Source organism: Kwoniella shivajii, chromosome 3 (assembly GCF_035658355.1).
Source record: "Kwoniella shivajii chromosome 3, complete sequence".
Classification (NCBI taxonomy): domain Eukaryota; kingdom Fungi; phylum Basidiomycota; class Tremellomycetes; order Tremellales; family Cryptococcaceae; genus Kwoniella; species Kwoniella shivajii.
The window spans coordinates 229,047-255,501 of NC_085910.1; the positions used below are offsets into that span (position 1 = coordinate 229,047).

Genomic DNA, 26,455 nt, shown 5'->3' on the forward strand with positions numbered 1-26,455 from the left:
GAAAGGTTTCACCTCGACGGTTGAGCGGGGTATCACTTTATGTGAGAATGGAATGATGATGTATCGCCTGAGTTTGCCTTGTTTGTTTTTGAGGGATATGAAAGAAAGATGAAGTGAGTAAGATGTTGTATGTTTGACATGTTGATGACATTGTCTGTGCGATTACTTTCTCCCTCTTCCTTCCTTGGTTATTCCCTGGGAATAATCAGAACAAGTGAGTCAAGGGTTGAGTGTAGTTGTGTGTGTGTGTGTGTGTGTGTGTGTGGATAATCTTTTTTGAACCTCGAGCTTGGACCACATCGGAACCAAATAACCGGCTAAGAAAAGCAAAGGCTACACCACGCGAGACCCATGCTAGGGGACGACATATTACGTAAGTTATGTCACCATAGCAACGCGCGTTGGGAGCAGCAATCGTTGACAGCAAGAATGCTGTCTGTTGAATTCATATGTCCTATTCTATCATTACATTCAAGATTGATCATATAAAAGCAATACCAATATCAGTCTGAAATCAATAGCAGGATGTTCTTGACAAGGTGCGTATGCGGTCCCTCCATTTCAATGTGCCCATTCTGCTTCCTGAATCACCATTGAGATTATATCCTGTTATCCCTTTCAAGTTGACTTGATCGTGGACTCACTGACCTACTTTTCTGATAGATCCGAGTATGATCGAGGTGTGAATACCTTCTCCCCAGAGGTGAGCTAGGAAATCGTTCGCCTTTGCCGACACAGCTGACACTCTCGTACAGGGCCGATTGTTTCAAGGTACGCTAGTCGTCAACTGATCAATTGAAAATTGGTTATACTAATGCTCCATTCTGACAGTTGAATATGCCATGGAGGCTATCAAGGTAAGTGAGAGAGTGCGAATTTCAAACAGCAAGAAAGAAGCTTATATCTCGGCTGCCCTAGCTCGGTTCAACAACAGTTGGAATAACTACACCTGAAGGAGTCATCTTAGCAGTTGAAAAAAGAGTACAGTCACCTTTAATAGAATCTTCCTCAATTGAGAAAATTATGGAAGTCGACTCACATATCGGTACCGCAATGTCAGGATTGACAGCAGATGCAAGAACAATGGTGGAACATGCTCGAGTAACCTCTCAGATGCATAATTTCACCTATGACGAGAAGATCGGAGTGGAAAGTTGTACTCAAGCAGTTTGTGATTTAGCTCTTAGATTTGGTGAAAGTGTCGAAGACGATGACGCTTTGATGGTGAGCCCCTATCTCTAATGTCAAACTTTCGCCCCTTCCAGCCATTACATACTCCTATGCTACCCAGTCTGATGACAAGATTGTGAATATACTGACTGTTTTCCGGGTTTAGTCTCGACCGTTCGGTGTCGCTCTTCTCATCGCAGGTATAGACGAAAAAGGACCCCAATTGTGAGTTCCTCGTTGTATTTCTTCTCAAATCGAAACATAGCCGCTAACACCTGCAATGTTCTTAGATATCATACCGATCCTTCAGGTACATTCGTTCGATATGACGCCAAGGCAATTGGATCAGGTTCTGATGCGGCTCAACAATCATTACAAGACGCCTTCCACAAGGTAAGCCAATTATCGCTCCGAGTTGTGAGCATCAGCTGACATGGTTGAACTATTAGCAAATGACTTTGGTAGAAGCTCATTCTCTCGCCCTGAAAGTATTGAAAGAAGTTATGGAAGAGAAATTGGATGAAAATAATGTTCAACTTGCTCAAGTGAGTTATGATTTGCTCATAGGCCAGCCTGGGGAGATGGGACAAGCATAGACAACTAACGTATTCAATTCATTGATAGGTAACGCCAGCAAAAGGATTCGAGATCTTAGGTGAAACTGAGCTGAAAGCTGTGATCGAGACTCTCGCCGCATAATTCGGAAGCGAAAGAAGTCAAATATGTAGATGTAGATAAAAATGCATGATTATAACGATTGATGGTTTCTGGTATATTTGAGGTGCTGGGTATGTCTGAGTACGCCATGAAATATGACATCGTAGAATGAAGGAAGCCTGGGTCTGATATGTCCCTCTGATCACTACGAGTTTACAAAAATGTTTTAAAATTAACCTTTGGATTGGATTGAGTTATTGGTGGTCCACCTTGAAAAGTTTGATATTACTCCAGGTCCATCTACTCGCTCTTTCCCAAACTCCACCCATACCTTTCTTCCTGCCTTCTTCAGTTAGTATTTCGTTTGCACCTGGATCATTCAGTTCTACCATTATTCCAATGATGATTCCTTTCCCCTCTGGATTTTTCAAAGAAACGGATGACCATTCTAACCATAATCCAGTCCATCCACCTGAGCCTTTTCTTGTGGGTTCACCTAAACAACTGACTAAATCCCTTCCTGTGCTAGTTGTCTTCAACGTAAAAGCGATAGGACGTTTTATCGATAATGGCTCTTCACCTTCTTTCCTGGGTGGTAAGACGATCTGATCACTCATGAAATGTAGGATGATTTCTGGTGAATTGGTATATGTAGGTAAGGGTTTTTGAGCTATCCGTCTTGGAGGAGGAGTGATTGATGGGTTGTAGACATCGACGGAGTCCAGTCCCCTCAAAGGGTGGAAAGACAGTGATATACCGATAGAATAATAATTATGATATATTGAGTCGGAATATGATTTTGTCTCAGGTTCGGGTGTTAATGAAGAGGATGTTAATGTGGAAAGGTAAGAAACGATTGAAGGAGATGAAGGTGGTTGAGTGAATAGAGGAAGAAGCGTTGAAGGATCGAGAGTGGGCATCGTGGCCAAGCTACTCTCCCTTCTTTCCCTTGTGTTATTGTCGAGAGGTTCCTGGGTTGAAATGGGTTGAAAAGGATATCAATGGTTGATGCAATTTCACTTTTCAGACGACCAGTGAGCATATCCGTTGAATTCAGCATGTACGCGGTGGAGGTCAACAGCGATGAGCATCCTGAACATCAACGAATATTCTCACGGTTGGTCATATCAAGACACTATACGTTGCATTCGAACAAACGAAAATCTCAAACTTTCAATCTAACCCAATGCATGGTATATGATTTATCACGATGGGGAGCATTCAAATCGCTCTGATGGATACACGTCCAACCGCAAAACAGAACAAGGAAGATTGACGTGTGTGTGAGTGTACAGAGGTATTAGTGGGTCTGTGTTCTCATACCCATACCTAAGACACCTTGCTTCATTCTTACCTTTCCCTTCTCAATCAAACTGGAGTACTTCCTCATCATGACCGCTCCATCCTGAATTCATTCATTAGGATGTAAATTGACTGATGATCGAGACATGAAACTGACCGATGGTTCACAGCTATCAATCTCACCAGGGTCCGTGCGTCACTTGCCTCTTGATGGCGATGACGATGGTAAGGATGATAACGATGTTCCCAAGTGTGTGCTCAATCCTCACACACGTCATCTCATGTCCGCATTTTCACTGTCAATATAACATCCACTGTGTATATGGGAAATTCTCACGATCTTTCTGCTTTTTTCACAGCTTCTTCATTCCTGGGTTCTGACTCTTTCATACTTCCTACATTGATGTATCCCAACCCTTCTTCATCCAGTAGATTGACTTGATCATCGGAGTCAACGAGCTGGTAGTAAGTGTCATCATCGATCCGAGTTCTACTTTAGTAACAATAAGTTGATTGTAATGTTGAATAGGAGATGGCGCTTGATTCTTCCCCTTTTCCCAATACCATCTCACTCAAATTATACTGCCCTTCTGATTCCTCTGATCCTTCGGAGTCAGCATCAGAGTATGATATGAGCCTCCCAATCGATGGTTCCAGTCGTGATGGTCATTTGACAGGAAATTATCCTTCAGCAAGCAGAGGTTCCGACAAAGAGAAGCCTTTTCCGAGAACCTTATCAAGATGCCAAAGAAGGATGAGAGATATCAAGATGAAGTCGGAACTTGGATGTCTAAGAGGTGAAAGCACCTTCTATCGAGGATGAAGCTCACAACGTCAGAACTGCGGATGAGAAGGAAAATAGTGAGAATCAGAATGGCGCCAAAGTCGGCGAAAAGACTTGTCAAAGCCAGAACCAGAAGAAAGATGATACCAAGGGATATAACGAGGTTAAGAAAAAAGACAAAAGCGGGAAAAACAAAGGCTGTTTTTAGCAAGAGTGGGGGACTGTTCGAAAGAGGAAGACGAATTAGATTACTGAGGAGGAGAAGATCACTTTCAGGAGCTTGGGGATATGACACGGAAGTTTGCAGGAGGTGAATAGAATGAACGGCAAATGAAAACTAACATACAGTTAATAAGACTCAAGGAGAATTCGCGATCGAGATCATTCCCGGTACTGTCCCCAATTGATTCGGCTGTGTAAACTAAGAAGTATTGATGTAGCTATAAACTGATTGTGTATCTTGCACATTCCTTGTGTCTTTGCCACAAGGTTTCACAGTTGTTCCGACAAGCGAAGTACAAGTGTTCTGACAGAAGCTAGTATGACATTCGCACGGGCGTGTATTGAGCATCTATGTAATTTTTCAAAGGGGAGGCCAATAGGTGACCTTGGTGTACAGAAATGAACACTCCAAGAGTACGTGTTACCCCAAGGTTTTGAAGTTTCAGACATCATACGGAATCGTTTTCGTTGGCAATATATGCGAAATAATCAATTTCCCCAACCTAAAAGTTTTCCACAATTTTGGGTGGAATCATGTCAAAACAATTTCGTTGTAACTTCATTCTCATTATCTGTTCTCTATTTAACACATTGATACCATTGTGTCTGTTTGTCCATTCTTGACAAGAATTTCGAATCAATCCCTCTACTGTATCTCTATCAAAAAATCTGACATTCTTATTTGACTCGGGAAAGGCAAAATGTCAAGTACTCGCGCCACAAGTCGTACCGGTCCAATCGATTGGGTTGGAGAATTGCCATCCGACGAGAGATATAATGATCCAGATGCGGATTTCATCCTTGTCTCCAGTGATGATGTAGGATTCAGAGTGAAAAGGGGATTTCTTCAGGCATACAGGTGAATTGTCCTTCGCCTTCTCATATCAGCGCAAGTGTGACGGTGGGAAATGGAAGTAAAGCTAATCGTACCTCTGGATAGTCGAACATGGGAAGCTACACTCAATTCGGACATTCATCCTGAAGCTCATCTTAATCTGATCGACGAAGATATTGAGAACTCCCATGTCATTCGATTATTCCTAGACCTTCAGATAGGTCATGAGATCAAATTGACTCGAGGTGATTTGGGAATAATGAGAAGCTGTGTTGATTTTGGTATCAAATATAATTGTCCTTCTTTGAACGCTTTACTTTCTTCTCAAGGTAGGAAGATGCTTCAACAACCTGATGTTGGACCTGGAAAGATATTCATCTTGGCTGCACATCTGAATGATGCTAGATTAGCCGCGGATGCAATTAGGAATTCTGGAAATTTGGTTTGCAGTGAACCACCTACTCCAAGAAATGGTAGATCACGATCTGACATCCCCTCAAGGGTAGTTGTTAATCGACCTTTGAACGAAGTCATGTTCATGCCTATTCCCCTTTGGTGGACTACCGACCAGATCGAAGAGAACTTGAACCATAGGAATAGAAGAGAAGTGAGAGGAAGAGGTGCAATGGAGATTGCAAGTTGGCCATGGGCTGAAGTCTTTAGATTACCATTGGAATACGTTTTTGCCTTGAGTAGAACGGCAATGCTACACAATCTACAACCAGGTCAGAGAAGCTACGAACATGCCGCAAGATGCTTTTTGGATATCATAGAAGGCTAGGCTAATGTGATGGACATGCTCCTCTTCATCGTACCGGAATGAAGATGGACAATGATATGCATCGCGTTACTACTGTTTGATCAACGCCAGTAGAGGCCGAGGCTGTTTAAGCATGGTAAATTACTAGTTGATCACGTACTGGAATTCCATACTCCGCTCTCCGAGTACTGCCACTTCGTTACGTTTACACATCTGCGAGAAATCGAAAAGTTCAAATCTTGACTGTCATAGGACCCAGACTGTTGTATTAAGTGAGACTTCCATTGCGTGCTCCTAGACAGCTTTGGCGGGGGATGATAAATGCAAGTCAGCCAGAATTAGAGTTGCTCTTGTGCTATATACACGTTTGACGCGAACTGTCCCATGACAAGACTCGAGTCGAACCAAAAAGGTCACCTGGGTGCTTTTGTTTTGTAGCAATAACCGAGCTGACGCTGGTAGACTGAAAATTTAGCTTGTAACAGAAAAATCCAGTTATCGATCGTGCTTCATCGCATGAAAAGGAGAGTACACGCTTCATACAATATGTGCGGAAAAGAAGAAGCGGTATTGCCTATGATGGACGACGTGTATACCGATCCTGAAGCCGAACTGACCCTCATATCTAGCGACAATGTCGGTTTCAAGGTTCATCAGTATTATCTTCAAGCTCACAGGTGAGTTCTCAACAGTACCTCTTCGAGTTTAGTCATTAACATCGAGAAATCGACAGCACTGTCTTCAGAGGAATGATACACGATTTCGCAAATTCTCTTCCTGATAGAAAGATCCAGCTGGTCGACTCCCAAATCGAACACTCATCTACCGTTAGAATGTTCCTGGATGTAATAACTGGCAAGTCTCTCAAGCTAGTACGGGATTCTCTTGGATCATTTCGGAACTGCATTCTCCTGTCAAAGAAATACGAATGCGAGTTTGCCTTGAGCTGTCTCTCACATCATGCTAGCTCTTTTGTACCACAATGGATATCCCCTCATTACGTGTTTATAATTGCCGCTGAGCTTGATAACATGGATCTCGCTATGCGTGCCATTGCGAAGAAAGGAAATTGGACTTGGCCTCTCGATCGCACAATACCGGATCCTCCTCGGTGGCGACAGCTTCAAGAATCGGAGGAGAGCTCAGCCGGCTATCTTGGGCTCAGCAGAGGTGCCGGGGTCTTGGAGGTGGCATCATGGCCAATCTGGGAGATTGAGAGAGTCCCTCTAGCTTATATGGTTGCTTTGATGAAGGTAGACAGGAAACATAGTCTAGCTGGCAGCGATGACAATAGGGAAACAGCGGTGGAATATTTTGGCGAAGTGATGAAAGACAAGCAGGATACGTCTATCAAGGCCTGAAGAAGCTCAATCAAGTAAAAGCCATGCCAGCGGATTATGCTATACATTTTTCGCATGACAAACCAGGTATCATGCCGAATGCAGGGTATACACTGCTCAAGTCGAAAACTTACACGGACATTGCACTAATCTAATCTTGAGCCTCCAGATCCGGAATCTTTCAGATCTCTCCCATTGCATTTCTGCAGTAACCCAACGAACAGTCCTACCGCTCCTACAAGTAGCACTAAGGCAAGTAAAGGATGGTCCACGCTCATTTGCTGTGAAGATATGATAAGATGAGATCAGTATATTGTTCTTTACGATCAACGAGTTTGTGCTGCGGTGTTAACTCACTCCAAATGTGATCAATGTAGCTGCAGCACTCCTTGATCCCCATTCCAAGGTGGATTCAATTCTTTTCGGCCTAAGGAAATGTTGATAAACACCTTCAAGAACTGAGAAGATACTGGTACCATCAAAAGTTATTTGGGTACCTTCGATTGTTGTATCATAGTATTCGTTCATCTACAGTTCAATGTGATCAGCACTGCACCGCACATACATACTCATCATAGCAAATCGAGGTTGACTTACTGGTGGATCAATCACTACCACAGATGGCAATTGGCCCTTCTTAATGCTGGAGGTACAGTCAGCACACTTACGAAATAGTTGCTCGGGGCTTTCACAATTCAAAGGGTCCGGTGCTCGCTCCACAAAAGTATCCACTCACCCATATTGCTGTTTCAACCAGCCACTCCATTTCTCTCCATCTACCCAGACGAACCATACTGGCTGAGCGAAAGATCTTCCGCCTTTTTTCCAAGCTTTAGCCACTTCAGCTAAGCTGTCCATCTCCTTTTTGCCTTCGTCACCTTTATGCAATGCCCCTAAGACGACTATAGGACGAGCATCAGAGTTCATGATCGAGTTGTGATTACTTCCGGTGAGTTCAACCAGAGTTGGGAATCGATGTAACTGAATGAACCGATTTAAGCTTTCGGCGGTAGTGGGGAATGATAAGGACCCTACAGGTCGAGAAGAGTGAGAGGAAAAAGCCAACATCACCGATGTTGGAGGTGGATTTGCTATATTCAGCTTTTGATAAAGGAAGGGATCAGATGAAGTATACGCTGGCACTGAGCCCAGAAGGGGTTCAAGAGCAGCTTTGACCGAATTCTTGTTGATCAAGTCAGCCTGAATTATTCAGTAAGTACTTAGAGATCTTGGCTCACAAGATCAGCAACAGTAGTGTCGTAATTCTGGAGGTACAAGAAGAAAGCCTCGTCAGAAGTGAGTACAGAATCGAAGTCGTCCAACTTGATAGGTTGTAAGGTAGTGCTAAAATAGCATAGCAGAATTAGCAACCGTAAGGGCGTGGAGAAACTAATAGACACATACACCTTCACTGCTTTTTCGGCAAATGCTGTCAGCTTGTCGAGAGATCGAGCACCAGAAAACTCTGTACGAGTACCATGATGATACCTGGTGATAAATTTTCCCGTAAGCTTACATGACCGCCACACATTGAAACGGAGCACTGACATTCGAATGGTAGGATAACCTTGAACACCAGCATTCTTACAGAACCCTTTGTGGTTGTCGCAATCCACTGCTACGACATTCAATTTGCCTTTCATGGTTTCTGCGAGCTGCTCATATGCTATATACGGTGATCAGTTAGCGCAGAATAGACAGGTCGGAAAAAGCTTGACTTACTCGGTCTAAGCTTTTTACAGCTATCCCACGACAGGTGTCAGCTCCGTTCAGGGCTAAAACAAAATCTCTCGTTACACTCACTGTCCACACCAAGGTGCAAAGAATTCAACCATTACGGGTCCACTTTCTTTTAAGCTTCCAAATTGGGCTTCATCAATCTCTGCCACCACTCCGTCAGGATTAGGTTTTAGTCCGCCTAACCCTCTTCCTTCTTCAGTTCCAGCAGCCATGTAGGATTGTGCGTAGGTTGAAGAATGCTCGTCGATGAACTTTTCAAGGTCTATATACGATCTATCACCTGTATAATGAGGCTTGGGTTGACCATCGACATACAACATAAGTTGAGGATCTGTGTGATCATCAGGATGAGTTCTACTGCTGATCGATCAGAGACTCACAGAACTTGATACCGTTGGCGTTACACAGGTCTGAGACGATATCATCAGTTATAGGTCTCATATGCAAGCAATTTTGTTCGTACCTCCTTGAGCAAGGCAATTAACTTGAGCCATATGAAATCCAGTCAATCGTTCCAAATGTTGCTTGTCCTTCGCCATTTGAAGCCAAGTGGGAGCAAAAGATCTACAGTGACTACCTGAAAAGGGAAGACTAGTCAGCTACCGCTTGCCAGCTATACTGACCAGGTCTTCCTTTGAAGGAGGACCAGTCTATCACCCACATTTCGGGGAATAGTGCTCTACCAACCTATGAATAAGCAAAGTAGTCAGCTTTTCAGCTCATAGTGATGAGGGCTAGAGACATTGCTGCTCACCATACACCATGAGCAATTTCTGAACGAAAATTATCATCTGTCAACTGACGAAGGTCAAATTCATCCGATGAGTCCGCTGCTACAGCTGCCGACACAATGTCAAGTGATATGGCTAACGCCAAGCAAGATGCCAAAAATCGAGGAAATCGCATTGGGAGTCTCTTGCGTCTATCGCGAAGATAAATAGTAAATAATGGAAATACTACTGTCCGGAATGACGCTGAAATATTTGTTCCAAGCTCGATAGAAAGTGTCAAGCTGCAGACACCTCTGTGATCATATCTAGCTGTCAAGACGTTGGACAGGACAAGCGGCAAAAGGAGCAAAACGATTAACTGAATTGTCATTTCAAAGGAACGGGGATCATCATAATGAGGTATGATATTACGTAAAAGACTTAGGGTTAGCCACGTGCTACTCATATTGTATATCTCGTTGTGACGCTGGCCACCCGAAGCCTTCAACCAATAACTTGCCAATCGTCATCGTTCTCTATCGAAGCAAGCATCAGCTTGCTTCAACTGATTGGTTAGTATCACACCCAAAGACCGCTCCTTTACAACCCCGTGTATCTCTTCAGCACATTCACCAACATCCGCGAACAAATTTGCCCATCATGAACATCCTGGTGAGTGGGGATGCTTCGACGTTAAAAGGTATCACCATTTTACAGCTGATCTCATTTCCGCTAGGACACCTTGTTTGGCCGGTCAATGACCCCTGCAGAGCGTCTGCGACAGCATCAAAGATCCCTTCAAAAAGCACAGCGAGAGCTGGATAGGGAAAAGGGGAAATTGGAAGCTCAAGAAAAAAAGACAATGGCTGATATAAAGCGAAATGCCAAAGCTGGTAATATGGTATGTCACAATCTTGTCGACCACGAAAGAGACTGACACGCATAGGAATGTAGTGCTGATTCCAATTGTTACATAGAATGCATGCAAAATCCTCGCGAAAGATTTGGTACGGACGAGAAGGTATATTCAGAAATTCACACAGATGAGAGTACAACTTCAAGCGGTATCACTCAGAATGCAAACACTAAGAAGCAACGAACAAATGGCCACAGCTATGAAAGGCGCAACAAGAGTGAGTCAACCTAAAATATCGTCATTGACTCGTAGTGAATATCATGGGCTGATTGTTGAAACCCCGGTCTTTCTCAGGCAATGGGCCAAATGAATCGAAGTTTGAATCTTCCTCAAATACAGAAAATCATGAATGACTTTGAGAAAGAATCCTCAACTATGGACATGAAAGAAGAAATGATGTCGGATGCAGTGGATGATGCGATGGAGGACGAGGATGAAGGCGAAGGCGAAGAGGTAGAAAGTGATAAGATACTGAAAGAGGTCTTGGACGAGATTGGTATGAGTATGAACGAATCTGTGAGTTGAGCTCGTGCTTTGTCCTCGATCGCTTCAAATTGTACTGCATAGAGATTTTATTGTGGCCCCAGTTGAGCTATAATCAGATTGCTGATGTAAACCACTTCACCACGTTAGCTCGCCTCCGCACCAACTGCCAATCCGCTAGCCAACGAACCGGTACAGAACTCTCGAGTGGCAGTAGCCGAAGGTTTGCCATCTATGCCTACCGGCGGTGGCGGGGAGACACCAAAAGGACCAGGTGGAGGCGGAGGACCGATGAGCGCAGACGAGGCTGATCTTCAGAAACGATTAGACGCGTTGAGAAGAGATTAAATACGCTCGGCCTTAGCGTCTTATGAGTCGCTTTTATAGATCTGATCTTTCGTCGATCTTAGATCATGATCATTTTTAGACTGTTTCAGCTACACAGTTGTATCAAATTATCTCGCGGCATTTGCAATGAAGGAACGACGCTTGACATAGCGTTCCAATGGCAGGGCGACGAGAAGAGATGAGACTGTATTTTGTATACATTATTTACGATAATACCCCCCCTCAAATCTTTCCATATTCGGCCGAAGTTGACGAAAAGTGCCACATGGAGATGATGCATCGAGTGCATGTCGGGATAGTCCGGAGTTATCGGTGAATTGTAGTTTATGATTGATTGAATTCAGGGCATCTCACAATTCTTTCTGTTTACCCTAACAACGGACTCACATCAGTTTTTTTTTTATCAGATAACATGACTGCAATCACACAACGCACCACATTTTCCATATCACCGCTTCGAAGAAGACACAGAAAAAATAAAGGGAGGGAAGGAGCGAGCTACGAAGAAAGTGTGGATTACTTCCGAGACCGTGGGATCAAACTATCACCTATGGTATACGAGGACAACTATCCCATGCACTTCAACTACAACTCTCCCCACTTGCTAGTCCTCTCAACCAATTGAAGCCCCTGATTCCTTTTGTCCTCAACTTTCGCTCTCATCGAACTTGCAATCCATTCCGTAAATCATCGAAACTGCTTACCCCGCTTCACTCAACATATTCATTCATCCCATGTCAACCATCTTGCTTCATATTGCAATACCTAACACAATCGACACCATAAACTGTCTATACCAAATAGGACATGAATACTGTCAGTCATCCACCTACGTACTATCAGAGATCTGCTCCTTTCATTAGAACGAATTCGCAGTCACCTCTCACCCCATCAGCCTTATCATATACAACACCTTCACCTCAAATACCAAATTATCCATTCATATCGTCTATAGATCATACTTCAATGAAGAGACCAATCCCTCCCGATGTCCCGGGACAATATCCGCACCCACCAGAAAGACAATTTAGCGTAGAGTCGCAACATCAGCATGATGCATCTGGACAAAAGAAGAAGAGAGTCAGTCTCAGCTGTGCACAATGTACGTTTCTCCTCTATATCAACTGTTTACCTACTCAAGAGCTGACCATGGGTTGTTTCAGGTGCCAAGCGAAAACAGAAGGTGTGTCTAAATCACCCATAGTCGATATCCTGCAAAAATGAATCCCGCTGACCACGTAGTGATCGGTGACAGTGCAATCGTGAATTTCCCTGCAATCATTGTGAGTATCATCTTTGCTCGCCCTGTGCGTATTTTAATCGTTTGCTGATAACTTCTGCTCCTAAGGTGTCGGTAAGCTGTAGTCTTGCGTTGCCGTTCAGAAACTGGATGGCCGTACTGACCTTTCCATTCTTCTTAGCACGAAAAGTGCCTGAGCTTTGTGTGAGTGTCACAGACGTTTGAGATAGATACACTTCCAACTCACGATTTCTATCAGGTACCGTATAACCCGCAGGCGAGCTCTAATAACCATGCTGGACCCGATCCACAAACCGTGCAAAGGCTTGAAAGCATTGAAGCTGTGTTGTCTGTCGTGGTAAGGCATACTGGTGGGATTACACAGTATGATGCCGTGCGAGACTGGATCACCTCATCCTCATTCCAAAAACATCTCGCTTCTGCTCCATCAACCCCATCATCGCCACACCATTTTCTATCTCATGGGAGCTTAGCAGGACCTTCCGGTTCACGACCGCCCACCAACGGATCGGAACTGGGTCAGAATGATCTTGAAAGAGGCGCGAGTTCGGATGAGGACGGTTTGGCCAAAGTAGGGAAAGGATGGCTTGGAGAACTAGAGGGGTGAGCCATCCCTAAATCTAAATTGTTTGTGTTATATGCTGATGTCCGGAGATTCCTAGTGGTCTTCCTGAGACGGTACGCTGCGATCGCTTTGGACGGTATAATCTTAGAGGGACTGACCTTTTTACCCAGATGAACATCAACGACAAGGTTAAGATGAAGCTAGACATACACGGAACTCCAGCTGAGAACCTGCAAAGACTGATCACGGACTGTGGGGTCAGCCCACACAAGGTTAGCTATCTGAAAGTCTGAGCATCTAAGGAATTCAGCTAAGGTTTTGACCTTTAGGTGGCTGAGCTCGTGCAGGAACTACCGCCGAAACACTTTGCCGACCGAATTGTCGATTGGTTCTTCGACAAACTAAATTTCGTTCGATATCCCATTGATGAACGATCATTCCGATCATCATACGAAGACCTATATAACAGGTCTACAGCCGTAGATCCATCAAATGTTCGAGCTTTACCGCTGGTGTTCATCGTCTTGGCTCTTGCTGTGAGGCAAGCGCCTGATGAGTGGGCAGGTGATGAGGAAACCAGAAAGCTATCTAGTCTGAGAATGTACTGGAGCTGTGAGTATCATTGCATTCAGAGCGATATCAAATGAACTGACATTTGTTGCCAGCTCGACGAAGTATCTTGATCGCTACGGCAGTCCAGTCAGAGAGCATCGAGCTGGTCATAACTCGACTTCTTGTAAGCTGGACAGTGTCCCGCACCTGCTGAAAAAGTGATCAAGCTAATCTGTCGGCACGAACAGAGTGCAATGTATCTGGTCCTGATACATGATCGACGATTGACCGAGTGTTGGTCACAGCTAGGTGCATCCTTGCGCACAGCACAAGCTATTGGTTTACATCGTGACGGATCAAAGTTGGGTCTTGAGTAAGTTGATATCATGTATCCTAAATATTGACCTGTTGATTTCAGCCCTTTCCAAACTGAGTATCGAAGGCGATTATGGAGTTACCTGTATCATGCAGATAAACTGTACAGGTCAGTGAATTTTCCACACGTCCGTGTTATCGAGCTGATAGAAGCATATGTAGTCTCGTGCTGGGCCGCCCACCAAGTATCTCAGATAGCTACACTGACACTCAGTACGAGCACTTTCAAATCCTTGCTTCATCCTACATACACTGACATTCACCTTCAGACCGCCTTCAAACATCGATTTGACGGAATACAACCCTGCTCTTGGCCTTCCACTACCACGTCCTTATACAGAACCTACACCGGCCCTTTTCCTGATCTTGAGGAAACGATTGGCAGGAATCATTGGCAAGATTGTTCACCATTTCCAGAAACTAAATGAGCCTGCTCAGTATTCCGACGTAGAAATGCTACAACAGGATCTGGACGCATTCGTTGATCAACTACCACCTCATTTCAGGATGCATGATCCCGATAAGACTTTAGATCAAGGTAGGTCCCATATGCTCTCTTCATCTTGAGGCTATGACTCACATTGTTATTTGATGTAGTGCATTTCTGGCTACCTGTGCACAGATTAATGCTATTGACAGAGGTCCTGGTCACCACTATAATATTGCATGTGAGCTGCTTGTCATCTGCTGCGTCAGTCAAGTACTGACAAAGTTTATAGCGACCTTGGCTTCTCCGAAAATTGTCGAGTGATCGATATGCTGTGAGTACTATTTGCCCACTAAAGTCATGGGTCTGCCTACTGACATATTTGTGCTAGGCTTCTCGAACAGCTTGTTTCGAAGCTGCCAAACTCGACTTCCAAATCAGGCAAGATTTCCAACGGGATGTGCCCGATTTCCGCTTCCACGCCATAACCGGGCAATTCAAGATGTTCAACAGTGCCATGATTGCTGGTATAAGCGCTATCATAGATCCTAGAGGTCCAGATGCAGACCAAATGAGGTATGCTGAAGTTTATATATGCTTGTGTAGAGTCAAGTCAGCTAGCTGACTGACTGAGTGTAGACGAATTCTGACTACTTTCTTGGAACAAAACCCTTGGCACGAGGTGGCCAGCAAAGATGCCACAACCAAAAAGGAGGTACAAATCGTTAGTCATGACCCCCTCTGCTAGCTGCCATGTAAGCGCAGCAATAGCTAATCGATTTCATACGTCTAGATTCAAACTTTGTCTCGAAGAGCAGCGCAGATATTTGAGGACTCTTTCGGTCCCGGAGAACTGAACTCGCACGATAAAGATTCTGTCGCTCTCCTTCTAGCTCTGCGGCAGAGCAACGATTCATCCACTCATGCGAATGCTTATCCTCGAGGCGTCCAACCAAGAGATGAAGCCCCTACACCCGGTGGACCCAGTACCATACAGTTCACCAAACCAATGCCGCCACCACGCACTTGGGGGAACATCGGTGGAGGCGGCGTCCAGTTCGCACCTATACATCATGGTGGAATCACTCAAAGTCCTGCTTCAACAGGAAGTCATGAAGACGATCATTCGCAGAAACTGTAAGCTGAATTTATTCTTGGGAACTAAACTTGTCTGGAGAGATATACTGATCAAATGGGCCTGATAGGTTGGATCATTGGATCAATGCTAACACTTCTCTAGCAGTCGGGTCCGTCAACGGAGCAGCACCAGCCTTTGATTCCATCGGGGGAATGGGATACTTATCTATGCCATCAATGGCGACGCCATCTGCTGGCTTAGGAGGATTAAACAACATGTCACTGGGTCCTGGGCCAGGTTTGGCCCCAACTCCAGGATCAATACCAGGATATGTCAATCAATTCATGGAGGAGACTCCTACTTCTACCAGTGGGTTCGTTGGACCTCCAGGAGAATTCGGTTATCCGAATCAATTCGGTCTGATGGGTGGTATAGCAGATGTAGCTATGAATCATGTTGGCTTAACAGGTGGATTACCGATCGAGCCAGGAACAGAAAGTAGTGATGAATATTGGAATACCTTGATTGACGGTGAGTCACACAACCCATTTATATCGATGCAATCATGGGTGATCCTGAATATCGCTGCTCTGATAGGGATTTTGGGGACGACTACGAATTCCACACAACCTAGTGGGCCTTGAATCCGATCCAAGGGAATGAAGATGGAAGATTATAAGACTACTAACGATCTAACCTAATGTCGAATTTACGTGCATGCATACTGTCTCTTTTGGCAGCATTCAAGTTTCGTTTGCTTCCGATTTTTAAGCCAGACTACGATAGTTGGGACTTGTTGGGTCTTTCTCTGCCTCGGCTGCACACTACATTCTGAGTGTTCGCTCGTGGCCGGACAGCACACCGTCTAAAATGAAAAGATCTGCATATACCCCATCGTCTTTAAATCATGCTTATTTCGCCTCGTGATATTACATAAGTAGAAATAGAACCCCTTTCTCCCCGGTATTTTCCTCCTTGCATAAGCTTTCATCCAAACTCTTAATATTCCACGAAGAACCCAGCGTCTTTTCGAGCCTTAGTCATGGCTGAGTAGCAAACATCGTTAGTCTAGATCTTGACACGATTCGAAAGAGATCACACAGCCCCAATTTTATAAAACCGAAGACAAGGTTTGCGTAAGAAGGCAGTGAGAGCAAATCACGAAAGTTCTCGAGAAAGTAGAAGTAATAGCAGAAGAATGGCCTGAACAGATGGCCTGTCTGAACCTGAAGACCGAGTTACGCACCTGCGATAATAGCACTACCTACACCGGAACCATCTTCTGCGTGGTGAGTGACAATGTTTTTACCCTTCTCACCAAAGATATCGACAAGTGCAGTGTGGACACGATTGGCGAAGTTGGGATATTTCTGGATTGCTCTCGAGATTAGCTGACGTATGGATGCGCGTAGTTGCGCCACTGGGACTTACATTGTATAAGGATCCGTCAGCACCGACCGCACACCCTTCGTCGAGATAACCCTTTTTGCTGACGATAGCAGCGATACCACAGGCGGAAAGTCGGGCAGATCGAGTACCGATCAGCACAGCAAGTTTTCTGAAGAATTGTCGTTCTTCGAGTGTAGTCTCAACACCAAAGAAATGGGTAAATACACCAATGACAGTGAGGAGTTCATCGGTGACATCACTAAGAAGTGTCAGGTCAGGTCGTATGTGCAGTAAGCTTACCTCTCCATCAAAGACAAGAAAGCAGTATCAAAAGCATAAGCTTTCTCAAGCTTATAGGTGTTTTGACCCAAAAACAAATCACCGGCGTCAATAAGCTCGCAGATGATCAATCGGAAGATTTCTCCTAGATAGAGACCTGCAATCATTTTTTCAAATGACTGTAATGATCAAGTGTCAATTGGGATCCATCATAAAGCGACGGACATGCATACCTGCTCTCCAGGTTTGTTCGATGATTCGTCAATAATGATGTCATATTTGGTTCGAGCTACAGTTAGGTTGTCAGTCAGAATGACCGTACACGAGCTGAAAAACGAACTCACGAAGATGTTGATGGTCAAAGGAGTCAAAAGCTCCCCATTCACACTGGGATATCCCGTCAGCTTGAATTCTGCCGATTGTACACGACATGAACTCACGTTAATGGCCATGCCTTGCTCTTTGGGAAGACCGATGCTGCTCATCTTGGGAATGGAACCAGCAGTCTCCATGTAAGCGGCGTTACAACCGGTACCGAAAATAACAGCGATCTTGGTATGGGGGTCAACGTAGTTGGAAGCGACGAGAGTACCGGTGGTATCATTGATGAGAGCAGTGAGCTCGGCGGGGACGGCCTGGACATATCGGAGTCAATCAGCCTTGTCCAATCGGTGGTCTCTCGGAATCCTGCACTCACGTATTTTTTCAGACTTTCCATGAACATGGCGGCAACATCTCGACCTTCGATGTTAGGTGCACCAAATCCTTTAGTCCATCGGATGAGAACTGGGAAAAAGTCAATATGGCACCATTCAGAGATATATTGAACATACCTCCGTGATCGATTCTATCTTGTCTGTGGGAAGTCACAAGGTCAGTAGAAATTGGGTCATCAGACAAGATAACGCACGAGCAAGGATATGAGAACTATAAGGGCAATGGCTAGATTAGCGAGCTCATTGCAATTATACGGAAACGAGTCATACGTACTGTGAAACCAAGCGGAAGGATACCATCTGCTTCAGTTCTGCCTAAAGTGTCACGAATGAAAGAGTCTAAACATTCCGCACAGAAATCCAGGCTGCAGAACAGTTGATCAGCCTTCGCAAAGAAGTTGGTCATCTCGGCAAACTCACAGTTTTTGACCCTCATCTTGCTTTTGCTCTTCTGTTAAGCGGTACTTGGTTTGGGTGACTTCGAATTTACCATGTCCCTGAAGAGTTACGAGACAAACTCGAAGGTTGGTACCTCCCAAATCAAGCGCAAGGTACTCGCCGATTTCTTTACCCGTAGGCCACTATAATAAATGAGATCAGCTATCAAATAACTGCTAATCCAATAGTGATACTCACCCCAAAAACAAAGGTGGGAACTGAGTGGGAAGGTAAGCATATTTCACTATACAGGAAGCACGAATGAAGCCAACATCAAGACTTACTCATAGGCTGAGCAGAGTGAAGAGATATCAGTACGAAATCATTGGTGAAATGATGCCTCCGCGTACTTACGACAATTTGACCATCTTTCTGAAGACCGAGGTCTAAAGTCTCTTCGAATGAGTGAACAATCATTCGCATTCGCTGCGGAGTGACTATATCGAGGTAGCGAGTGAGCTTAACGCCACTCCAGCATTTCGAGGCGTAAGACTTACGGGTCAGGAGGCTCTCGTATTTCCTCAAATGATCAGCAATAGTTTCTATAATTGCTCTACAGTTAGCCCATCGTACCGTCAGCGGGAATGGAGTACGACATACTCTTCTCAGCATGCGGAAGCTCAATGTCATCCTGAATACGTCGTAACGTCAGCATCACAATTCTCATCTATACACGAGGGTGTGCTGAATACTTACATTGGTTCTATGGTGATACACAGCTTGAGCACCTCCAGGTGTCATCACAATGTTACTACCCCTTCTGCTGACTCTACCACTCCCGGAGCTGCCTCTTCTCTCTCCATCAGTGTTGGTCATGGAGATACTAGGTTTCGAGCCGCCGGTAGACGATTTACGACCCAAAGCGGAGCCAATATTGGTGCCGTTGTCCAAAACAGACCCCCGACGAGCCGTAGCTGATGTTGGGGAAGCGGGGGCGGAAGGTGAGTGGCTTCGGGCGGGAGGTACATCATTGGTATCGAGACCGGCGAGGCGGTGAGCGAGATTTTCAGGTGTTACGGACATTCTGGATGATTTGAGGGAAGTGAATGGCTGTAGGTGAGAAGACATGATGAGCCGAAGTGCTAGGCAGATAGAGAAGAAAGGCGGAGGATTCGCAAAGTTGCAAGGTATAGGGAAGCAGAATGTAGAAGAAGAGCTTTAGAAATCTCACTTATGTGTTCAGCAGCTTTGTGTTTGTGTGTTTCACTTGTTGTTGATGTATTGACTCTTAGTCGCTTGGACTACAAAGGAATTGAAATGGTTCTAAAACGGAAAGGGTGAACAGAAGAGGACAAAGGGGGAGCAAAGCAATCGATAGTCAGCTCCTGAAAAGACATAGATCCGAGCGTCGCGGTGACTTCGAGCTCACACTTACCTTGATGGCTGTTGTTGCTACGATAAACACGAGAACCAAGGACTGCAATGAGGATGGATGAAGAAATTGGAGTGTAGGTGCAAACATCAATGTGGTGTATCCTTACTCCATTTAATCGGACAATTTCAAACCAAGGGGGGGGGGGGGGGTGGATTTTCAATTCTAATGATATCATGGGGGAAGATCTAGTAGACTGGAACCCTGAGATTACAAAATATTTGTATTCGCTCCAGGCCAGCGGTAGTAAAATTAGATCCCGCTAATGCAAGAAGTTTTTGTCCACCACCATCTGCCGCATTTTCACCCCCGCGGGGATTGTGGCTATTACCGCAAAACTCATACATTTACAATTATATTCCAAGGGGGATGTTTCAAGGACGTTGAGACAGAGAGGTCCCAGCTGGAAAGCGTTTTCGTCCACGCAGAAGACGGATCATGGGACTTGTAGGTACGGACTGTAGACTCGCGCTTGTAGCCCGTCGGTGGTCAGCTCCTAGTCATTGCCATCCCTGAAAAAATGGTTGAAAAGGGCTGTTTGATCGTCGAACACATTTGACAAGAAATTACCTAGCGTCTGAACCCTGCGCAGACTAGCTTCATCCACTCCGTATTTTTCATCCATCAATACTCGTACTCAAGTTGCGTCTCTGGTGTTTGTCAGATCATGTGTTCAGATCCCGATTGATTGATCTAGCCTTCGCTCCTTTGTTGTCGCCCATGAGACAGAGTGAGACAGAGAAAGACGTGCAGCGTATAGTTTGTTTGGTTTCCCGTTATCATCTCTACCCAACCTCCTTTGTACTTCCGGTTATCAGGGGACTTGGGACCTCCCGAGTCATATCCAGGGGTGTGTGTTCCGATTGTCGTCATCATCTTCTAGTCTTTCCACCCCATTGTTTCATGCTTTGACGTAACACAGTCCCCAGCAAAGAGGCCTGACGGTGGCGACAGTGTCGATCATCGTATATAATATTCACACCTAATTCAGATCATCAACAAATTCACATACCTTTAAGTATAAGCGACAAATCACTACCATCTGCACTAAGCAGCACACAGCCTTACCAAATAATAATAGATGTACGGGGGATATTGGTCGCCGTACACAATGAACATGCTTCCGGCTTACGGAGGGTCTGTGAGTAGTCTCTCATCTAGAATTTTACTGATACTCTGAAAGATGATGAACTCGTATTATGCCGGCGGACTCGGTATCCCTTACATAATGGGAGGGATCGGTGGAATGGGTAAGTGAAGATGGCAATATCGAAAGCAACGATGGCTGAAGAGTTTTGACCAGGTTACGGACTCGGCGCTGGCATGTATGGCAGGGGAATGGGAATGGGCTATCCATATGGGATGATGGCTACCAATCCTTACGCTTATAGTCAACATGTGAGTAGGATTGCGGACTTGCCATAATGAACTGTCTGCTCACATCGGTTTCAGCATGGATATGGCTTTTAAGCGGTAGTAAGATGATCCTCCTAATCTCGAGAAACGATAATGTATAATGATGATTCCAAATGCTGATCGTTATGTGTTGATACATGATACATATTGAGATTTACAACTTTCGCAAGATTATACACTTGGGGGCTTTTCAGCAATCAGATACCTTGTTACAATAAAGGCTGAACGCGGCTGATCCCCTTCTACCTCCATCTCTCCATTCTTTTCTTCTGACTGCAGGCTCATTTCGTTCACGGGTAGTTTTACTTCACTCCATGCCCACACACCAACATGCCACTTTTTCTGCCTGTCATCTTCCACTTTCATAGCTAAAAGATAAGGGTCTATTCCTAATTTCGAACATCCATTAGGAAGAGGTTGGAGCAAAATGAGCACTTTGTCAGGAATTTCCGAGGGCGATCTCCACTTGATGGGTTCACACCAGAACATGGATGAATGTTGGGTCGGACCTTGCACGACTTGAGATATGCGAAGACGTATTGTAGCGGATTGTTCGATGTGATCAAAAGGAGACAACTTGTTCACCTTGCTGTGTATATTCGATCTTGACGATCGAGGAAGAGACGCATTAACTTTTTGTGCGGGGTACAGGAGATGCTGCATTGATGTGTAGAAAAGATGCAGAGATGCGTTGGAGGATGAAATGATGTTTGCAAGTTGGACTGAAGGGGGTGGAGCTCTGAGTACATTGAAGAAGAAGAGAGGTCAGAAAGTCGTCTTCAACTGGACGATAGAAGGTTAACTCACCCTTTACTTGTCCACTTGGATATTCTTTTGCCCCTTGGGGAAACTCCTAAGCCTTCGTCTTCCTCCAATAGGGCGGCTCTCTTTTTAGAGAAAAGATCATCGGCTGTTTTCTCGGAAAGTAACGTTTCGTGCAAAGCAAATCTGGGTTTTAAGTCGGTTTCGTCTTGAGGTCCTTTCCCGGGAGTGAATACTTGACCGACTCTTTCATTCAGCCGTCGAAGAGTTTTAGAAGTGGACGGACCGGGATCGCCAGATTTGAGCTGCTGGACGATTGGTGAGCTATAAGAGCCGAGGGGCTTGTAAACAGTGGATGGACGTCGAGGTGTTTCGATGCTCGAAATAGCTTGGAGTGGTTTCTCCTCTTCTGTTTCCGTTTTATCATCTGCTAATGGCTGAAGTGATGGTTTCAACGGACCAGGAGTGTGGAAAGAAGGAGGTTGAGGTGTTGTGAATTCCCTCTTCACTCTAGTAGGCGTTTGCAGGGTATTGTACGTCGACGTGTTGACATCTGATAGTTTAGTCTTCTTGTTTTTGGGAGTGCTGAGGGAGAAAGCGTACGCGGTGGCACTGATGGGAGCAACTCTTTTTGTTGGTCCGCAGGAGCCTTCTTTTGCCATTGTCATAAAGTTTATCACATCATCGAGAGAAAGCAGAAGTGTATTGATTAAGATCTTAGAATTGAAGTCATGGTTTTCGGGTGGCAAAATCCTATAACTGACGTGAAAAGAAGTAAATAGAAAAGTGATGACATCGACGTATATAGCCAACGGTTTGAACCTGACATCTTGGTGCAACGAGGAAAAGAGATGGAAACTCCTCCTGCATTGAAGATTGTCTCACTCTTCTTCTCCTCCTTCATCCGTACATCGCTCAGTCCGGATAACAAAGCATCTTTTTATTACAATGGCTGACAAGAAGATAGCTTCTCTACAAGCTCAACTACAGACGTCATCGATAGCCTTTCAAAAACTAGAAGCTGGTGGGTCGAATTGATTCATGGAAGCAATCTCGACGTATATCGAAGCTTACCAATCCTTTTTCTGACGTAGATCTTGCAGGAGTGATAGAAGCTAGGCAACGTCTCGACTCCCAGCTTTCAGAGAACGAACTGGTACTGAAGGTAATACAGCTTTCAGCGTAGGACTAGAAAGCAGGTCTCCTGTGGCTAACCGTTTGATTGCGATAAGGAATTCACTCAACTCAAATCTCACAATACCGTATATAAACTTGTTGGACCATCACTAGTGCCTCAAGATCAGAATGAAGCCAAAGTCAATGTAGAAAAAAGGCTTGAATTCATTAGATCAGAAATGTGAGTAAAGGGAAACTGTGATATCTGTGAATGCTAATGCTGCAAATGACAGAAAACGAGTGGAGACTCAAATAAAGGAGAACGAAGAAAAGGCTGCTAAGAAGAAGGATGAAGTAAGTCGATTCGCTCTTATTGAAAAGGGATGGTGGCCATTGAGAATGACTGATGATTTCCATTTACATAGATTATGGGACTGCAACAACAGTTCCAAGCTTTACAAGGTCCCAGTGGGCAACAAGAAGCTATTGCGGCATGATTGCGTTCATGCATTATATATGACTATCGTTCGATCACAAGATAAACTCAGTATAAGGGGCCAATCAACTATACAACCGTATCCTTCAGAACCGTTGACCCAAAAATCATGAACTCTATTATCATCCACTTTGCATAGGCGTCTTCTGCGTTTCCTCGTTATCCGACGAAACGGGAGAATCCACCAGCGGCACTTCCTCGTCCCCTGCATCCCCCGTTTCCTCTCCTTCCTGCTTCCCTTCTTTGTTCTGCTCCGGATCCGGCTTTTTATCAAGATGCTTTTCTTTCAGTACAGGCTTTCCGCGACTTTCGGAATCTTGTCTTTCTGTGCTGGTCAGAGAAGCTACGCTCATTGTTCTGGGGTTCGTAACGGTTGAGCCGACTATATCACGGTATTCGGCATCTTCTCTTTCGTCAGAAACTGATGTTGCACTGGTGCCTTGGTCCTGAGAGACGTAGGAATCCATAGATCCAGACGCCATAGAAGGATTAGTGGATTCGCCAGGAGATGGCGGACCTTGCCCTGAAAGAGAGCGACGTTTGAGTCGGAGACGACGCATCCTAGACTATGTTAGCCTGTGGTTGGCTTTCTTCGACTCACTTCTGTACAGCTCGGATTACTGTACTGTAAAAGGGCTTGTCAGCGATAGAGAACCTTATCACAAATGAGTTCAGCTCACAAAATTCCGCGCAAAGAACCAATAGCATTCTTGAGCTCTTCTTGCGTTGGCTCCTCCACGTGCTTTCCGACATCGAACAGATTCGTCTCGCTATCAATCATGGGCTCTTGGCCGCCTTCGGTAACCCAAGGGTGTTCCTAATACAGCATAGATGTCAGGCATCAGAATGACACGCTTGACAATTTGCCTCTCAATCTCACTCTGAGGTCTGACATTGCAATTCGCTTTTGGGGATCTTTTTCGAGCATCTTCGTTATCAAATCCTTCAAGGACGAGTCCCACGATGAGGGGAGAAGAGGACTACACATGAAATCAGTAACTGAAAGATGAGACGTTAGCATCAGAGCTCACTCCTTTTCTCTAACAGCTGTGAACAGTTCCATCGGTGTCGGAACATTGAATGGTAATTTTCCGGTCAACATGCAATACAATGTAATACCTATATATTAGCAGTGTCCCCGAATCAGAAACGTACCGAGCGCCCAGATATCTACTGCTTTACCGTGGAGATCCTGTTGATGAGCTACGATGACCGTTAGTCACGGATGGCCCTACATAAAAATGATCGCTGGACATGTTCACTCACCAGTAAAACTCTCCGGACTCAGAAAAGCCGGACTGCCTCCAGATTTTTTGATCCGATCATCATCTGCGGCAGTAAACATTTCGGAGACACCAAAGTCGCAAAGTTTGACCAGCTCTTTATTCGCCGACAACAAGACGTTGTCAGGCTTGATCTACATCTATCTATCAGTACCTGTATAGTAAGGCCAGATGGAAAGTGACTTACATCTCGATGAATGACACCATTCGCATGCAGGTATTCTAGACCCAAGCAGAGTTGTCGGAAATACTCTCTCGATTGGTGTAGCGGATATGGAACTGCAGCATGAGCATCATCTGAGCCGACTTTGATTTCCATTAACGTTCCTCCTGGCATATACTCGAGAACAAGGACTAGAGCGTCTGCTGTAGGAACCGAGATTGCTTCGTACAGAAGAACGATCTAACAATCAGCATGAGTTGCAATATCAGAAACCCACATTCGGATGACTGCAATTTACAGGTAAGCGAAACAGAAAAACTTGGAACGGGCGAATACGTACTCGAGCTTTTTCATGACAGCCACCTCTCTCCGTATCAAGCCTAACGGATCCTCGTCTATCGTCTTTTGTCCTCCCCACGGTTGATTGCTTCCCTCCATGGGCAAGTTCTCAACCACACCTTTTGAAGATCCCTCATTGGGATGAGCTCTCCTGTTCCTACCACGCGTGTCTTGCCGATGTTTCTCCTGCAATGCTTGATAGTGCAGTCGCGATTTAGAAAATTCTTTCATAGCCTATCATGTGTCAACATTTAGTAATAACGGATAGTACTCACATACTCCTTGCCTGAGCCTACATCTACACCCAGTTCCACTTTAGCATAAGCACCTTTGCCCAAACTTCTCCCTATCTTGTATTGGTTGATCATCCTTGCTCCATCTTCTGTACTCGTTTGATGTCCATCCGTGGTCTCTCTCACTCGATGAGTCGAGCTGGTGCGACGATGATGCAGACCTTTAGGTCTGTAACGCGGCGATGATGGTGAAGCAGGTCGTGAAGGAGACGCCGAAGGCGCAGGTGACTCCGGCAGCTGTAGAGTATAATCGTTACTGGGTGAGTCCGATATTTTCGTCGATATCTGCGGTGTGAGGTTGGGACTGAGAGACTGATAAGATTGCCTGGAGCGATTTCTAGGCCTTGGAGCAGGGGGTCGTGAGTCGACTTCTTCCGCCTCTTCCGGAGAATCATACTCTATGGCATCATCTGACTGTTCTGATGGTGATGGCTGCGGAGGAAATGTGAATGTCGGTGGATGAAAGTCCTTGGCATCTGTTGGTGACGGTGGTGATATTATGGTAGCCGGAGGTTCAAGGAGTTGCGGTCTTGCCGGCGGTGATTTCCCTTTTCCACTTGATGACGTGGATAACATTGTCCTAACAAGCTACAAAGACTCACGCACCGACGAAGAGACCGATGATAAGGAACGCTGATAAGAGTGAGATCTAGTAGATAAGGAAGCAGGTGTGAGAAGGAGGGTGATGTTTAAAAAGAGCAAACATTACCGGGAGGGGAGGGGAGAGATTGTGAGACTTCGGCGGGGAAATCCGAATTTCAAATAGAACTGGAGAACTTCAGATTGAGAGTGGCACACAGTGGACACTTTCAGGAGGGATTGACGAAGACGAGGGAGGAGCATTGGGTGATGAGAAAAGTCAGAAACA

The 26,455-nt window shown here is 45.0% G+C and overlaps 12 protein-coding genes across 12 annotated transcripts; 6 read left to right on the forward strand and 6 right to left on the reverse strand.

Moving 5' to 3' along the window:
- Nucleotides 1-525: 525 nt before the first annotated feature.
- Nucleotides 526-1,869, forward strand: IL334_002308 (uncharacterized protein; the record flags this gene model as incomplete). Its single annotated transcript, XM_062934054.1, has 9 exons — nucleotides 526-539; nucleotides 664-703; nucleotides 756-771; nucleotides 832-857; nucleotides 919-1,224; nucleotides 1,337-1,395; nucleotides 1,461-1,563; nucleotides 1,620-1,715; nucleotides 1,795-1,869. 9 exons carry the CDS (start codon nucleotides 526-528, stop codon nucleotides 1,867-1,869), a joined length of 735 nt encoding a protein of 244 aa, XP_062790105.1.
- A 212-nt stretch (nucleotides 1,870-2,081) lies between these two features.
- On the reverse strand, nucleotides 2,082-2,747 carry IL334_002309 (uncharacterized protein; the record flags this gene model as incomplete). The annotated part of the gene is made up of 1 exon (XM_062934055.1): nucleotides 2,082-2,747. One exon carries the CDS (start codon nucleotides 2,745-2,747, stop codon nucleotides 2,082-2,084), a length of 666 nt encoding a protein of 221 aa, XP_062790106.1.
- Nucleotides 2,748-4,836: 2,089 nt separating this feature from the next.
- On the forward strand, nucleotides 4,837-5,751 carry IL334_002310 (uncharacterized protein; the record flags this gene model as incomplete). The annotated part of the gene is made up of 2 exons (XM_062934056.1): nucleotides 4,837-4,994; nucleotides 5,076-5,751. 2 exons carry the CDS (start codon nucleotides 4,837-4,839, stop codon nucleotides 5,749-5,751), a joined length of 834 nt encoding a protein of 277 aa, XP_062790107.1.
- A 525-nt stretch (nucleotides 5,752-6,276) lies between these two features.
- On the forward strand, nucleotides 6,277-7,091 carry IL334_002311 (uncharacterized protein; the record flags this gene model as incomplete). Its single annotated transcript, XM_062934057.1, has 2 exons — nucleotides 6,277-6,407; nucleotides 6,464-7,091. 2 exons carry the CDS (start codon nucleotides 6,277-6,279, stop codon nucleotides 7,089-7,091), a joined length of 759 nt encoding a protein of 252 aa, XP_062790108.1.
- A 125-nt stretch (nucleotides 7,092-7,216) lies between these two features.
- IL334_002312 (protein disulfide-isomerase domain) lies at nucleotides 7,217-9,716 on the reverse strand (the record flags this gene model as incomplete). Its single annotated transcript, XM_062934058.1, has 13 exons — nucleotides 7,217-7,351; nucleotides 7,428-7,598; nucleotides 7,668-7,713; nucleotides 7,807-8,252; nucleotides 8,309-8,414; nucleotides 8,475-8,558; nucleotides 8,619-8,736; nucleotides 8,793-8,812; nucleotides 8,874-9,141; nucleotides 9,191-9,220; nucleotides 9,274-9,387; nucleotides 9,472-9,497; nucleotides 9,565-9,716. 13 exons carry the CDS (start codon nucleotides 9,714-9,716, stop codon nucleotides 7,217-7,219), a joined length of 1,716 nt encoding a protein of 571 aa, XP_062790109.1.
- A 464-nt stretch (nucleotides 9,717-10,180) lies between these two features.
- IL334_002313 (uncharacterized protein) lies at nucleotides 10,181-11,267 on the forward strand (the record flags this gene model as incomplete). Its single annotated transcript, XM_062934059.1, has 5 exons — nucleotides 10,181-10,192; nucleotides 10,257-10,421; nucleotides 10,498-10,653; nucleotides 10,731-10,952; nucleotides 11,070-11,267. 5 exons carry the CDS (start codon nucleotides 10,181-10,183, stop codon nucleotides 11,265-11,267), a joined length of 753 nt encoding a protein of 250 aa, XP_062790110.1.
- Nucleotides 11,268-12,074: 807 nt separating this feature from the next.
- Nucleotides 12,075-16,169, forward strand: IL334_002314 (uncharacterized protein; the record flags this gene model as incomplete). Its single annotated transcript, XM_062934060.1, has 20 exons — nucleotides 12,075-12,369; nucleotides 12,431-12,450; nucleotides 12,523-12,574; nucleotides 12,689-12,711; nucleotides 12,767-13,131; nucleotides 13,191-13,206; nucleotides 13,264-13,365; nucleotides 13,423-13,705; nucleotides 13,759-13,829; nucleotides 13,894-14,018; nucleotides 14,064-14,129; nucleotides 14,183-14,233; nucleotides 14,290-14,558; nucleotides 14,618-14,688; nucleotides 14,740-14,781; nucleotides 14,839-15,023; nucleotides 15,087-15,171; nucleotides 15,241-15,584; nucleotides 15,653-16,056; nucleotides 16,123-16,169. The coding sequence occupies 20 exons, from the start codon at nucleotides 12,075-12,077 to the stop codon at nucleotides 16,167-16,169; spliced, it is 2,916 nt and encodes a 971-aa protein (XP_062790111.1).
- A 355-nt stretch (nucleotides 16,170-16,524) lies between these two features.
- On the reverse strand, nucleotides 16,525-19,370 carry IL334_002315 (uncharacterized protein; the record flags this gene model as incomplete). The annotated part of the gene is made up of 18 exons (XM_062934061.1): nucleotides 16,525-16,571; nucleotides 16,772-16,895; nucleotides 16,957-17,173; nucleotides 17,230-17,372; nucleotides 17,427-17,482; nucleotides 17,538-17,580; nucleotides 17,634-17,828; nucleotides 17,891-17,979; nucleotides 18,027-18,049; nucleotides 18,104-18,120; nucleotides 18,184-18,274; nucleotides 18,330-18,490; nucleotides 18,546-18,565; nucleotides 18,632-18,638; nucleotides 18,702-18,784; nucleotides 18,845-18,889; nucleotides 18,948-18,978; nucleotides 19,044-19,370. 18 exons carry the CDS (start codon nucleotides 19,368-19,370, stop codon nucleotides 16,525-16,527), a joined length of 1,719 nt encoding a protein of 572 aa, XP_062790112.1.
- A 1,936-nt stretch (nucleotides 19,371-21,306) lies between these two features.
- Nucleotides 21,307-22,559, reverse strand: IL334_002316 (uncharacterized protein; the record flags this gene model as incomplete). The annotated part of the gene is made up of 2 exons (XM_062934062.1): nucleotides 21,307-21,874; nucleotides 21,943-22,559. 2 exons carry the CDS (start codon nucleotides 22,557-22,559, stop codon nucleotides 21,307-21,309), a joined length of 1,185 nt encoding a protein of 394 aa, XP_062790113.1.
- A 286-nt stretch (nucleotides 22,560-22,845) lies between these two features.
- IL334_002317 (uncharacterized protein) lies at nucleotides 22,846-23,510 on the forward strand (the record flags this gene model as incomplete). Its single annotated transcript, XM_062934063.1, has 5 exons — nucleotides 22,846-22,921; nucleotides 22,992-23,062; nucleotides 23,130-23,254; nucleotides 23,307-23,367; nucleotides 23,439-23,510. 5 exons carry the CDS (start codon nucleotides 22,846-22,848, stop codon nucleotides 23,508-23,510), a joined length of 405 nt encoding a protein of 134 aa, XP_062790114.1.
- Nucleotides 23,511-23,631: 121 nt separating this feature from the next.
- On the reverse strand, nucleotides 23,632-24,069 carry IL334_002318 (uncharacterized protein; the record flags this gene model as incomplete). The annotated part of the gene is made up of 1 exon (XM_062934064.1): nucleotides 23,632-24,069. The coding sequence occupies one exon, from the start codon at nucleotides 24,067-24,069 to the stop codon at nucleotides 23,632-23,634; it is 438 nt and encodes a 145-aa protein (XP_062790115.1).
- A 37-nt stretch (nucleotides 24,070-24,106) lies between these two features.
- Nucleotides 24,107-26,163, reverse strand: IL334_002319 (uncharacterized protein; the record flags this gene model as incomplete). Its single annotated transcript, XM_062934065.1, has 8 exons — nucleotides 24,107-24,134; nucleotides 24,190-24,326; nucleotides 24,390-24,489; nucleotides 24,541-24,556; nucleotides 24,665-24,712; nucleotides 24,776-24,926; nucleotides 24,980-25,195; nucleotides 25,570-26,163. The coding sequence occupies 8 exons, from the start codon at nucleotides 26,161-26,163 to the stop codon at nucleotides 24,107-24,109; spliced, it is 1,290 nt and encodes a 429-aa protein (XP_062790116.1).
- Nucleotides 26,164-26,455: the final 292 nt, after the last annotated feature.